Below are 14,298 nucleotides of genomic sequence, written 5' to 3' on the forward strand. Positions count from 1 at the left end.
CGTAGTCAGGAAAATTAAACCTGTGACAAGCAGAGACTCAGCCACACACACACAGCAACAAGGTGCCTACTCTGGAGATACCTCCAATAGTACCCAAGGCCTCATTGAGTAAGGCCTCATTGAGTGGTTGTTGAAGGGTCGTATTCTGCATTGAGGTCGGTGACCAGTGGTGTATCTCAGGGATCGGTACTGGGACCCTTACTATTTGTGATTTTTATAAATGACCTGGATAAGGAAGTGGAGGGGTGGGTTACTAAGTTTGCGGATGACACAAAGGTTGGGGATGTTGTGGATAGTTTGGAGGGCTGTCAGAGGTTACAGAGGGACATAGATAGGATGCGAAGTTGGGCTGAGAAGTGGCAGATGCAGTTCAATCCAGGTAAGTGTGAAGTGGTTCATTTTGGTAGGTCAAATATGATGGCAGAATATAGTCTTAATGGTAGGACTTGGCAGCGTGGAGGATCAGAGGGATCTTGGGGTCCGAGTCCATAGGACGCTCAAAGCGGCTGCGCAGGTTGACTCTGTGGTTAAGAAGGCATATGGTGTATTGTCCTTCATCAATTGTGGAATTGAATTTAGGAGCCGTGAGGTATTGTTGCAGCTATATAGGTCCCTGGTCAGACCCCACTTGGAGCACTGTGCTCAGTTCTGGTCGCCTCACTACAGGAAGGATGTGGAAGCCATAGAAAGGGTGCAGAGGAGATTTACAAGGATGCTGCCTGGAATGCGGAGCTTGCCTTATGGAAGTAGGTTGAGGGAACTCGGCCTTTTCTCCTTGGAGCGACGGAGGATGAGGGGGGATCTGATAGAGGTGTATAAGATGATGAGAGGTATTGATAGGGTAGATAGTCAGAGGCTTTTCCCCAGGGCTGAAATAGTGGCCACAAGAGGACATAGGTTTAAGGTGCTGGGGAGTAGATATAGAGGAGATGTCAGGGGTAAGTTTTTTTTACTCAGAGTGGTGAGTGTATGGAATGGGCTGCCGGCAACAGTGGTGGAGGTGGATACAATAGGATCTTTCAAGAGACTGTTAGATAGGTACATGGAGCTGAGAAAAATAGAGGGCTCTGGGTAAGCCTGGTAATTTCTAGGGTAGCGACATGTTCGGCACAGCTTTGTGGGCCGAAGGGCCTGAATTGTGCTGTAGGTTTTCTATGTTCTAAGTTCTATGAGCTCTACAGGGCATTTCCATGGTCACTGGGAAAACCAGAGGATGAGGGCATCAGACCCATCAGGATGACAATGTCCTTGTACAAGCTGATCACTCAAGGCCAATGATATCAGGAGCCGTCAATCATTCACTCCTCGGTACCTGACTGGCTGAGTGCCAATAACCAGGACGCTCTGCCTTGCTGAATGCTCAATGGAAGGTGATGCCCAGGAACCAATAGTCCAACAGGAATGGGTCAGACCTGGAGCAGACTGATGGGGAACAGTCCCACTGGGCTTCAGCAGGAACAGGGAGGGAGCCGATTCCCAGAGACAGGATTTAACTCCTTATCAAAACTTGGGACAGACGAGAACCCAGAGCAAGTCTGGTAAGGAGGGATCCTCAGAGCCTGGGCATCCCGTGTGTCAATGGGCAGTGCACCTTACTTTGCAGTTCAGCCCACGTTTCACCAGTTGTCAGGGGGCACCTCTCCGATACAAGGGCAAACTCAGCACCAGAGGCTGGAGGTCACTGGCAGTGGGCAGGGGTGTGGAGGCGAGGTTGTTAAATGGTGGGGCAGGCTTGAGGGGCTAAGTGGCCTCCTCCCGATTCCTGTGCAAGGTCTCCCACCCTCTCTCCGGAATCACCAACTCCCATCTCCCCCAACCCCTCCTGGAGCTCCCCTCGATCCCACAACCCGACCATCTGTGGAAGGATGTGGGCAAGTGGGTTTGGGACAATCCGACGCCTCCAGGTGGAACTAATTCCTCAAAAATCAAGAACGCAGATGGCCAGGTTGCCGGGGGGGCGGGGAGGGGAGAAGGGATGAAGTCTCTGCCCCCGGATTACAGCCACATTCAACGGATCAGCCTTTACCTTGACCACCAGATCCACATATCCCTTGTCATCATCGCTGGAGACAGGAGTGTAGGGCTTGACCACGAGCTGCCCGTTCACCCTGGCTGACAGGTAGACATGCTGCCCTGGGAGAAACAGACAACAGGCCGTGTTGTGGTTGGTACAGACCTCAGCCCAGCTCAAGGGAAGGCTCCAACGCAGCACCAGTGCAGCTGCAGCTCCCTCACCCATGCACGAATGCAGCCCCGTGCAGCTACAGCCCGACAGGATGCAGGCTGTCCACAACCACACAGACCAACATAGAGTTATACAGCACAGAAACAGGCCCTTTGGCCCAACCAGTCCATGCCGACCAAGATCCCATCTAAGCCAGTCCCATATCCCTCCAAACCTTTCCTATCCATGTACCCATCCTAGTTCCTTTTAAATGTTGTTAATGTACCTGCCTCACCCACTTCCTGTGGCAGCTCATTCCATATATTGACCACCCTGAGTGGAAAAGTTGCTCCTCAGGTTAGAGTCCGAGCATTACAGCACAGAAACAGGCCCTTCGGCCCATCCAGTCCATGCCAACCTGTTCTACCCAGTCTCATCTCCCTGCACCCAGACCATATCCCTGCAAACCCCTCCCATCCATGGACCTATCCAAACCTCTCTTAAATGTTACAATTGAACCCGCATCCACCACTTCCGCTGGCAGCTCGTTCCACACTCGCACCACCCTCTGAGTGTAGTTGCCCCTCAGATTCCCCTTAAATATTTCACCTTTCACCCTAAAACTATGACCTCTAGTTCTAGTCTCACCCAACCTGAGGGGAAAAAGCCTGCATGCATTCACCCTGTCTATACCCCTCATAATTTTGTATACCTCTATAAGATCTCCCCTCATTCTCCTGCGCTCCAGGGAATAAAATCTTAACCTATTCAACCTTCCCCTATAACTCAGGTCCTCAAGTCCCAGCAACATCCGTGTAAATTTTCTCTGCACTCTTTCAAGCTTATTGATATCTTTCCTGTAGGTAGGTGACCAGAACTGGACACAATCCTCCAAATTCAGCCTCACCAACATCTTGTACAACTTCAACATAACATCCCAACTCCTGTACTCAATGCCCTGATTTATGAAGGTCAATGTGCCAAAAGCTCTCTTTACGACCCTATCTACCTGCGATGCCACGTTCAAGGAACTATGGATCTGTATTCCCAGGTCCCTCTGTTCTACCACACACCTCAGAGCCCTACCACTCACTGTGTCTTACCCTTGTTCGTCCTCCCAAAGTGCATCACCTCACACTTGTCTGCATTAAATTCCATCCGCCATTTTTCAGCCCATTTTCCCAGCTGGTCAAGATCACGCTGTGAGCTTTGACAGCCTTCCTCGCTGTCCACTACACCCCCAATCTTGGTGTCATCCGCAAATTTGCTGATCCAGTTTACCACATTATCATCTAAATCATTAATACAGATGATAAACAACAACAGACCCAGCACCGATCCCTGTGGCACACCACTGGTCACAGGCCTCCAGTCAGAGAGACAACCATCTACCACCACTCTCTGGCTTCTCCCACTAAACCAACGTTAAATCCAATTGACTACTTCACCCTGAATGACAAGTGACTTAACCTGCTGGACTCAGGTCAAAGGCCTTGCTAAAGTCCACTGCCTTCCCCTCATCAACCTTCCTTGCAGCATGAGCACCTCATCTAACTCCACTGAAGCACGAAGGAGAGCACTGTTCTTACGTTAGTTTAAAAAGTAGATCAGAAATTAAACATCCGAAAGATCAGACCAACTCCCAGTCAGAAAACCTCTTGGTAGCAAAGTGGTCAATGGAATTCAATCTGAACTGGGCAGCCAGCATTTATTGCCCATACCTAACTGCCCCTTGGGGGGTGAGCTGCCCCCTTGAACCACGGCAGTCTTTTAGTGAAGGTGCTCCCACAGTGCTGTTGGGGAGGGAGTTCCAGGGTTTAGACCCAGTGACAGTGACAGACCAGCAACAAAGCAAAGAGGTACACAGTGAGCAGCAGGGGTTACAGGGACATTGAAGGACATGCCCACAGATCTCCAATGTACAAGGACTGGTTCACGAGGTGGCAGAGTAAAGGGGTGGGGAGAGCGTGCGAGATCAACCCTCTGGGCGAGAGGACAGTGGAACAAGGCTGAATGGGTTTCAGAGGATGTTCCTCCAGCAGAGGGACCCCAGGGCTGGACGATCTCGGGGGAAGGCAGGTGGTTAGTAGCGACGTCCTACAGCCAAAGGACAACTCTCTGACCCAGTCAGAGGTGCATTCACAGCTCAGACCAAGAAACATCTAGAGACCACGGGAATTAAGGGATGGATGGATTGGGTGGGAAGCATCAGACGTGATCCCATTGGACAGTGCAGCAGGCTCAAGGGCCATTTTACCCGCCCCAGATCAGAGCTCACAGTTCCAAGGGGTGGTGGAAGCAGATCCCAGACTTCCCAAGGGGAATCCATAAATTTGGGGAGAAGAGGCAGGGTTGTGGGAGAGCTTGAAATGGGTTCCATCAACCCCCGGGCTTGTTCTCAATGTGCAACCCTTCACCTCTCCCCCAAGTGAACGCGGTCACCTGACAGAGCGCGATAGACAGCCACCGACAGCAGGTCCCGACACAGAGGGACTGAGACTCACCGACTGGCAGTCCCAGCATGTGATCCAGGGAAGGGAGGGCGAAGCGGAACCTCCTCGTGTCACGGGTCACGACCTGAGAGCAGAAACAAACAGTCACACCTCCAACGTACTGCAGCCCACATGGTTAAACCCAGAGCGGGGTGGGACTGACCGTCAGATCCCACCGTCAAACAGCCCCAGGACTCATCAATATCCCGTCCCAGGACACAACCATAACCAGGTCATTGCTCAGCACAAGCCGTCCATGGTGGGGAGGGGACCATGGTACAGACTGGCCCTCCTGTGGGGTCAGGGGTCCAGGGTAAAGACTGGCCCTCCTGTGGGGTCAGGGGTCCAGGGTATGGACGTTGCATCCCCAATTCTGGAGCTCACATGTTAAGTGTCACCGAGACAGGAACAACATTCATCAGCTGACCAAACATCACTGGTCCCAACCACAACCAAGCCACCAATCACAAACACAGGAGCAGGGAGAGACCATTCAGTCCCTCTTGCCTGTTCCATCCCCTCCACCTTGTGTGCCTGAACTGACAAGCATCCCATTTCCCTCCAGCTGGATTCCCCTCCACAGATGCTGCCTGACCTGCTGAGAGTTTCTGACAATACAAGAGATTCTGCAGATGCTGGAAATCTGGAGCTACACACACGAAGGTGGAGGAACTCAGCAGCTCAGGCAGCATCTGTGGAGGGAACGCTCAGCTGGCGTTTCAGGCCAAGACCCTTCATCAGGGCTGGGAGACTCCAGGAGCCCCTGAACCTGGACTCCAGCCCTGATGAAGGGTCTTGGTCCATTCCCCTCCACAGATGCTGCCTGACCCGCTGGGTTCCTCCAGCAGTTTGTGTGTGTTGCTACTCAGGAGTTTCTGGCAACTTGCATCAGTATTTCAGATGTCCTCATCTGCAGTTTTTGATTTGCTTTCTCAGAGATAACACGGCCTTGGGAGAGCACAACCCGACAGCCTGGATCTGTGAGATCAGTGGTAGTTTTGGTTCCTGAGCCACACTGGGTTGTCTGTAACAGGGTAGTGTTACAGCCAGTCACACTCAGTTATACTCTGATTTCTGAATCAGATTTAAATTAAACCTTACGCTTCCTCTAACAATGCAGCTGTGTATAAATTACGGTAAAATGAATCATTAACTATGACCTGTGATAAGCAGCTTCCTACAAACAAGAACAAAGTTCACAGAATAACTTGGTTGCCAGTTTCATCTTTCTACAGGAACGCTATCGACCGATAGCTTGAACCTCCCGACTTTAACAAGTCTTTCACTCAAATCCACGATACCTTTTGGATCTCCAAGTTTGGATGTTGTTGGGTGTGATCGATCCAAGCAGCACACAGAAGATTAACGGTGCCTCCCTAGTCACCGTCTAAGAGCCTTCACTGATGGTGAACGAGCCACAGCTTATGTGGCTTCAGGTACCATGCCGACACGAGCAGGATGGACATAGGGAGGAAGCTGCCCCATGAAGTCACAGGCATTGGTGAGGTTGGTGCCACATTCAGCGGCTGGAGCTGCTCCCTGCACTCCTCGAGTTGTGGTGAAGATCGTGCCCTCATTACACTGATGAAAACTGATTCAGGCAGCAGCTCGACAGCCGCTGGGAGCTGATCGATGACTAGCCTGTGATCACCTGCCCACGGCCCAGCTGTAGTGACTCACAGTTAGGTCCATCTCCTTTCTTGAAGCTGTTCACAATCAAGGTGCTTTCCAGGACACCTGCCTGCCCTACTCTTCCAGTTTTGGGAGAGGAGGTTGTTGATTTGTGACTGAAGTCCCACTCCAAGTTTTAGAATTCAACATAAAAAAAATAACAAATTTCCTCCAAGGCATCTTATTTTTGAGAAGATAGAGGACCTTTTAACTTCCCGTCGATCAGGGTGGCATCAGCTGGGTCGGACGGTTGGCTGCGGGATGGAGTCTTTGTGGTGCTGCTTCCCACTGCCTCTCTATCCCTGAGCTCTCCTCTGCCCTCGTCTCTCAGTGGGGTGGGGCCTGGGCCCATTGGTTGCTTGTGAGACGGTAACTGAAAACTTCTCCGTGGGTCCTCGAGACCTTCAGTGTAGTTTCCTGTTGCTGCTGTTGTGTAGGGTCAGTGTTGGAGGGAGCCGTGTGGACTGGGTAATGGTCAGTCCTTCCACAGCACTGCAGATGTGGACATCCTGTGGCATCTTGTTCACACTAGGAGTGTCGGCATGAGGTTTTGAAGCCGTGTCTCCGTTGAGAGCTGGTGCTGAGCTGGCAGCACGTGACAGAGCCTAAGATCCAAGTCGTCACTGACACTAATGCGTGCACAAGACTACGAGGAGATCCAACCTGCCACAGACAACAAAGGTCCACGAGTCCAGGAGCCCTTCTCAACCTAGCCCAACACCAGGTCCTGGAGCAGACAACTCAGTCCCAATCCCAGCACAGGAAGAGGTGACCAGGCAGACGGGAAATGATTCAAGGACGTCAGCATCCTCACTGGCTCTGGGGAATCCCTGGCCCACAGTCACTTAAGATGGAGGACCTGCCAAGGAGGTCCTGAGATTCAAGTCCATGCACCAGGAGCACACAGTTAAAGGCAGAAGGAGCGCACCTCCTCCCAGACCACCACCCCCCTACCCTGTTCCCTCGGTCACCCCCACCCCTTCTGTCACCTCAGAACCCAGACCCCAAGTGGACAAGCTGCCCTCGATGCCTGGCAAAGTCCAAGCAGTGAAAGCCTGCACTTCCTACCTCCCTCTGTCAACAAAGGTAAATACTGCTGAACCTCAGGACTGCTGCTTCCAACCCCTGGGGAAGGGTTCCCTTTCCTTATCCTTCCTCACTACACTCACCCCTGCTCCAACCCCAGGCAGATGCCTCCTCCCTCACCCTTTTCCTTGGATGCTTCCAAAGATCAGGCTCATGTTCAAGGTGAAAACAGACATTTCAATGTTAATTCTTAATCACTAAACATTTTCCAGATTAGAAGTTAATGGCTTCAATTCCAGAAGTGATTCTCTAATGTGTTTTATTAGATTTGTTCAGGGGGTGGTATTTATAGACCACCATGAACTGCCCTTGAATGGCCTCCAGACACCACAATCCTGCTCTCTGGTGCCTGGCAGAAGACACAGTATTTCTGAGCCACGATGGTTGATCTGGGAGGGGTACAACATGCACGGCTGTTACAGACCAGTCCAAATCCACATTCCTTCCTGCTGATTCCCCACATTTAAATTGATCTGACCTCTGACAGTTGCGTGCAAGACTCCAGGATTGAAACAGCACAGGTCTCAGGGGGTTGTCGGGCTGCAGAGATTAGAAATGGGGCAGAATCTGGTAAATAAAGGTGAGAATTTTACAGACCAGCCACTGCCTGATCAGGGGTCACAGAAGGGATGTCCTTCTCTGGAGGACATCAGTCCAACAGATGGGTTTATGCCAGCTGTTTGATAGTTTCACTCCAAACTTTATTATTAATTTTATTGCAAATTTATTTAAGCAGTTCAACTGGGACCCCACAGCTACTGTGGAGATTTGAAACCTTGTGTCGGGATCATCAGCCCAGCCACCCGTCCAGTAACTCCACCAGCAGGGTCCAGACTCCACTCACCTCCTTATCGATCAGCCTCAGTGCATACTTGGTGTTTGGGTCTTCGAGTGTGATCGGTGGACCTGTTTTCTTGAGACCAAATAGCTTCAGGAAGACATCGATCAGTGATCTCAGAAAGGAGAAGAGCGCCTACAGAACAGGAGGAGAGAATCAAAGATCGCAGCACACCAAGAGGATGCTCCAACATGGTCCCACAGCCCAGCCATTACCCCGTGAATGCCACCTCAACTACAACTGCCTTAGGAAGGTTTGTGGAATCCAACCCCACAGCACATTCAGGGCGTGACCAACCTCAGGGCAAACAAAAGCTGGCTGGGACTTCATTCACTGGAGCAGAGGAAACTGAGGGATGATCTTATAGAGGTGTATGAAATCCTGAGGGGCATTGATAGCGCGAATGCACTCAATCTTTGTCCCCAGGGTTGGGAAATCGAGAACTAGGGGGCACAGGTTTCAGGTGAAAGGGAGAGAGATTTAATAGGAACCTGAGGGGCAACTTTTCACCAGAGGGTGGTCTGTATGTGGAATGAGCTGCCAGAGGAAGTGATTGAGGCAGGTACATTAACAACATTTAAAAGGTACTTGGACAGGTCCATGGACAGGAAAGGCTTAGAGGGACCTGGGCCAAACCTGGGCAAATGGGACTAGTTTAACTCGGATCTTGGACAGCATGGATGAGTTGGGTGAAGGGGCTGTTGCCCTGCTGTATGACCATGACCTTAAGCATTAACTTCAACCCACTCACCAGAGCCCATTCCCCACACCATCTGCTCTGCCATGGGAGTGGTCTCCCCACCTGACTGAAGACCCTCAGCTCCCACCACCAACCCACCTTCCACTGCACCCTCTCCAGAGCTCTGACACCCAGCCTGGAATCAGACACGATTGCAGCCAAGGCCCGAGAAGTGAATTATAACGGTTCAACATAAAGTCCTTGCTGTGCACTTTACATCTTCCAGACCTGCCCACATGGTCCCATCCGACATCCGACCACACCCTCCACATCCTGGGGCCCCTACTCGAGACCACGGTGACATTTCCATCGTGGGGGAATCCAGACCCAGGGTGGAGAGGAGGAGGTAAAGCTGCAGAGGCAGAGCCATTCGAAGCCAAGGCAGATTGTTGACCTATAGGAATTGAGGGTCATGGGGAACAGTCAGGAAAGGGGAGCTGAGACCAGGATGAGATCAGCCAGGACCTACTGATGCTTCTACAGTGACCTCAAAGGGCCCTCAGTACAGCAGACACCATGGAAGTGTCCAAATGAAAAGTCTGTGATTCCTCTACAGAATCACCACTAACTTCCTGATTGAATACACTGAGAACACCACAGTTTACACAAAGATTCTGATCACCCAAGCCAATCACATAACAGTTTTCAGGAAGTGATTCAGATCTGAGTTCACTGAGTGATGAGAAAGATTCTGAATTAAACAGACCCATGGACATTGACCACCACCCCACCCCCCCCACCCAGAGTTAGGGAAAAACAGCCTCACCACAGGCTGCCACACCCACACTGTCCACCCCGACGGTGAGGGAGCTGTACCAGGGGACGGGCCCCCCACACCATCCACCCTGACAGTGAGGGAGCCATACCAGGGAATGGGCCCAAAACCAAGGGAAAGATCAAAAAGTCTGAAGATGCTGAAGAGCTGAACAAAAACCCTTGAAGTTCTCCACGTCAGACAGTACATGGAACAGGCCATTCGGCCCACCTGGTTGGTGCTGACCATGATGCCAATTCAAATACTGAAGGACACGCACTTGCGGTGAGAGGGGGAAAGTTTAAGGAAACGTGTGCAGCAAGATTTTTTTTAAATAAACAGAGAGTGGTGGGTCCTTGGAACGGGCCTCCAGGGGAGGTGGTGGAGGCAGGTACGACAGTGATGTTCAAGAGGCTGTTAGACAGACACACGAATATGCAGGGAATGGGGGATGTGGATCATGTGCAGGCAGAAGGGATTTAGTTTAATTAGGTACCATGTTCAGCACAGACATTGTGCTGTACTGTTTTCTGTTCCAGACTGCATGTCTGCCTGTACATCATCCATGCCCCTCCATTCCCTGCATATTCACGTCTCTATCCAAATACCTTTCAAATGTCACTATCGTATCTGCTTCCACCACCTCCCCTGGCAGCCTGTTCCAAGCACCCACCACTGTGTGTAGTAAATCTCCTTTAAACTTACCCCTCTCACCTTAAAGCTATGTTCTCTAGTATTTGACACTTCTACCCTGGGAAAAAGACTGTCTACCAGATCTATGCCTCTCACAATTTTATAAACTTCGATCAGGTCTCCCCCTCAGCCTCTGACACTCCAGAGAAAACAATCCCAGTATATCCACCATAGCTAATCCAGGCAGCATCCTGGTGAACCTCTTCTGCACTCTCTCCAAAGCCTCCACATCCTTCCTGTAATGGGGCGACCAGAACTGCACACAGTGCTCCAAATGTGGCCTGACCGAAGTTTTATACAGCTGCATCATGACTTCCCACTTTTATACCCATCACCCCAACCGACGAAGACATGCATGCCATACACCTTCTTCACTACATCTGCTTGTGTTGCCACTTTCAGGGAGCTGTGGACTTGTGCCCCAAGACACCAGTGCTCCTCAGAGTCCTGCCATTTACTGTACACTTTCCTCTCACATTTGACCTCCCAAAGTGCAACACTTCACACTTGTTTGGATTAAACTCCATCTGCCATTTCTCCACCCACATTTCCAACCGATCTACATCCTGCTGAATCCTTTGACGACCTTCCTCACTGTCCACAACCCCACCAATTTCTGTGTCATCTACAAACTTGCTAATCAGCTCACATATGTTTTCATCGGAATTGTTTCTACACAGAGGTCCCAGCACCGATCCCTGCAGAACACCACTGGTCACAGACCTCCAGTCAGAGAAATACCCCTCCACCACTACCCTCTGTCTTCTATGGCCAAGCCAATTTTGAATCCATTCTGCTGAGTCACTGTGGATCCCATGTGACTTAATCTTCCGGACCTGCCTACCACGAGGGACCTTGTCAATTCCTTTACAAAAGTCCACGTAGACACCATCCACAGCCCTACCCTCATCAATCATCTGTCACCTCCTCAAAAAACTCAATCAAGTCTGTAAGACATGACCTCCCCAGCACAAAGCCATGCTGACTATCCCCAGTAAGTCCATGCTTTTCCAGATGCGAGTAGATCCTATCCCTGGGAATCTTCTCCAATAATTTCCCAACATCTGATGCAAGGCTCACCAGCTATAATTTTCTGGTTTGTCTCTACCGCCATTCTTCAACAGAGGAACAGTGCGGAAGGATGCACTGCCAGTGAGAGTGGAGGTAGACTCACTGAGCACAAAAGGCTGTGGGCCAAGTGCTGAGAGATGGGATTAATACAGATTGGTGCCCACTGGTCAGTGTGGACACGATGGGCCGACGGGCCTGTTTCCGTGCTGTGTGTGACCCATCATCAGCCTTCTCATGCATTCCGATCGATGCAGAAGGTCCCAAGACACTCTGGCCAGAAAGCCCCAGTACCCGAGGCCAATATTTCTCGCTCAGTGTGATTTACCTCCAGATATCTGACCATTACATCCGCCTGTTGTTGGGCACCACGTTGCCTGCAAACTGGTTCCTACATTTTCCAGAAAACAGCAACTACACTTTTAAAAGAGCTGTGTGGGTTCATAAGCAACTTGGGACATCCTTCAACAGGGTAATGGGCTGGTAATCTCTCACCGCCAGTCTCATTGCTTCATTAACAAGCTCCTCCAGGCTCAGGGCAATCGGTCATGACAGATCATAGATCACAAGCTCAGAGCTCCTAGAAAATGGCTGCACAGCTGGATTGGGTAGCGAAAGTGGCGGTGATCTTGCTCGCTTTCATAGACCAAGGCACTGGGACATTATGTACAGGGGCTGTACAAGGCATTGGTTAGGTCACGAAATGTTGTTGCATTTCTGGTCACCAGACTACAGGAACGCTGTGGGTACAGAAGAGATTCGCCAGCACGCGGCCTGGAATGCAGGGCTGTGGTTACAAGGGGAGGTTGGATCGGCTGGGATTGTTCTCACCAGAGTGCAGGAGGCTGAGGGGTGAGCTTAGAGGTTTCTGGGGGGGTATGAACAGGGCAGATACTGACAGTAATTTTGTTCCCAGGTGAGGGGAATCTAAAACTACAGGGCAGAGGTTTCGGGTGAGTGATTTACAGGGGACCTACAATCACAGCACTTCAAAAGCATTTGGACAGGAAAGGAATAGAGGGAAATGGGCCAAGTGCAGGGAGGGGATTAGCGTAGGTGGGCACCTTGGTCAGCAGGGAGAAGTGGGATTGAGGGGCCCGTTCACGAGCTACATGATGCTGTCACCACTGCAGCCGGACACCAGGATGACCAGAGGGCCTGAGTACTGCCCCATCCACACTCCAGATCACAGGCAGCAGTGCAGGGAGCACCTCCTCCCACATCACCTCCTCCTCCTCTGCACCTCTCCCTCGCTTCTGCCCTGCCCTCATCATTCCATTCGTCCACCTCCACCCCACTACTATCTTACCCCTCCCCTCCCCTCCTTCTCTACATCCTGCCTCCCTCCCCCACCCACACCACCTCCCGCCTCCCTCTCTCTATCACCCCTTCCTCCACCTCTCCCTTCTCCCCCCTACCCTCACTCCCTCCCTCCTCCCCAGCACCCCCACTCCTCCCTCCTTACCCTCCACCGTCTTCCCCTCTCCCCCCTCACTCCATACCTCCCCACTCCGCCTCCCCCCTTGCCCATCCCCTCACTCTCCCCTCTTCCTTCTTCCCCCACTCACCGTACCCCTCCTCTCCCATCCCTCCCCAACCCTATCCACCCTCACTACCCCCACTCCCCTATCCCCCCTTCCATCCCCCCTCCTCCCACCATCCCTCTCTCCCTCCCCATCCCTCACCCCTCACCCTCTCCCCCCCCGCCCTCTCCCCCCTCACCCCCCACCCCCCCGCCCTCTCCCCCTCACCCCCCCGCCCTCTCCCCCCCTCACCCCTCACCCCCCCTCACCCCCCCACCCTCTCCCCCCCTCACCCCACCCCCCGCCCTCTCCCCCCTCACCCCACCCCCCCACCCTCTCCCGCCCTCACCCCCCACCCCCCCGCCCTCACCCCCCCTCACCCCCCACCCCCCCGCCCTCTCCCCCCCTCACCCCCCCGCCCCCCCCTCCCCCTCCCCCTCCCCCCCTCGCCCCCCCGCCCCCTCGCCCCCCGCCCCCTCCCCCCCTCGCCCCCCCCGCCCTCTCCCCCCCTCACCCCTCACCCCCCCTCACCCCTCACCCCCCCACCCTCTCCCCCCCTCACCCCACCCCCCGCCCTCTCCCCCCTCACCCCACCCCCCCTCACCCCCCACCCCCCCGCCCTCTCCCCCCCTCACCCCCCCGCCCCCCCCTCCCCCTCCCCCCCTCACCCCTCCCCCCCTCCCCCCCTCGCCCCCCCCGCCCCCTCCCCCCCCGCCCTCTCCCCCCCTCGCCCCCCCCGCCCTCTCCCCCCCTCGCCCCCCCCGCCCTCTCCCCCCCTCGCCCCCCACCCCCCCCGCCCTCTCCCCCCCTCACCCCCCACCCCCCCGCCCTCTCCCCCCCTCACCCCCCACCCCCCCGCCCTCTCCCCCCCTCACCCCCCACCCCCCCGCCCCCTCACCCTCCCCCGCCCCCCCGCCCTCTCCCCCCTCCCCCGCCCCCCCCACCCTCTCCCCCCCTCCCCCCCTCACCCCCCACCCCCCCGCCCTCTCCCCCCCTCCCCCCTCACCCCCCGCCCTCTCCCGCCCTCTCCCCCTCTCCCCCACCCCCCCTCTCACCGCCGCCACTCGGCCCAACATCCCGGCCGCTCCTCTCGCTCCGACACAAAGTAACCGCGCCCTCGTCCCGCCCACTGCCCTTAAACTGATTGGTGACGCCTTCCCTTCCCCTCGGATGCTCATTGGCTCGCCCTTCACCCGTCATCGTGCTGTTATTGGTGCATTCGTCCGCCTGTCAGTACGTAGTCCGGGCCCTCAGGCCAATGGACGGCGGC

General features: G+C 53.8%; 1 protein-coding gene across 2 annotated transcripts in view; it reads right to left on the bottom strand.

The window, feature by feature from the left end:
- Positions 1-14,153, bottom strand: part of LOC127578273 (NADH-cytochrome b5 reductase 3-like) — a 644,669-nt gene extending 630,516 nt beyond the window's left edge. For both annotated transcript variants that reach the window (XR_007957506.1, XM_052030079.1), the window contains exons 1-4: positions 14,084-14,153; positions 8,258-8,386; positions 4,669-4,741; positions 2,027-2,133 (exon numbers count right to left, since the gene is read on the bottom strand). Coding sequence is in view for 1 of the 2 variants with exons in the window: in XM_052030079.1 (XP_051886039.1) it covers positions 2,027-2,133; positions 4,669-4,741; positions 8,258-8,386; positions 14,084-14,104 (330 nt within the window). In the remaining variant the exon portion in view is untranslated. The remainder of the gene's footprint in view (positions 1-2,026; positions 2,134-4,668; positions 4,742-8,257; positions 8,387-14,083) is intronic.
- Positions 14,154-14,298: the final 145 nt, after the last annotated feature.

Source organism: Pristis pectinata, chromosome 15 (genome assembly GCF_009764475.1).
Source record: "Pristis pectinata isolate sPriPec2 chromosome 15, sPriPec2.1.pri, whole genome shotgun sequence".
Taxonomy (NCBI): Eukaryota; Metazoa; Chordata; class Chondrichthyes; order Rhinopristiformes; family Pristidae; genus Pristis; species Pristis pectinata.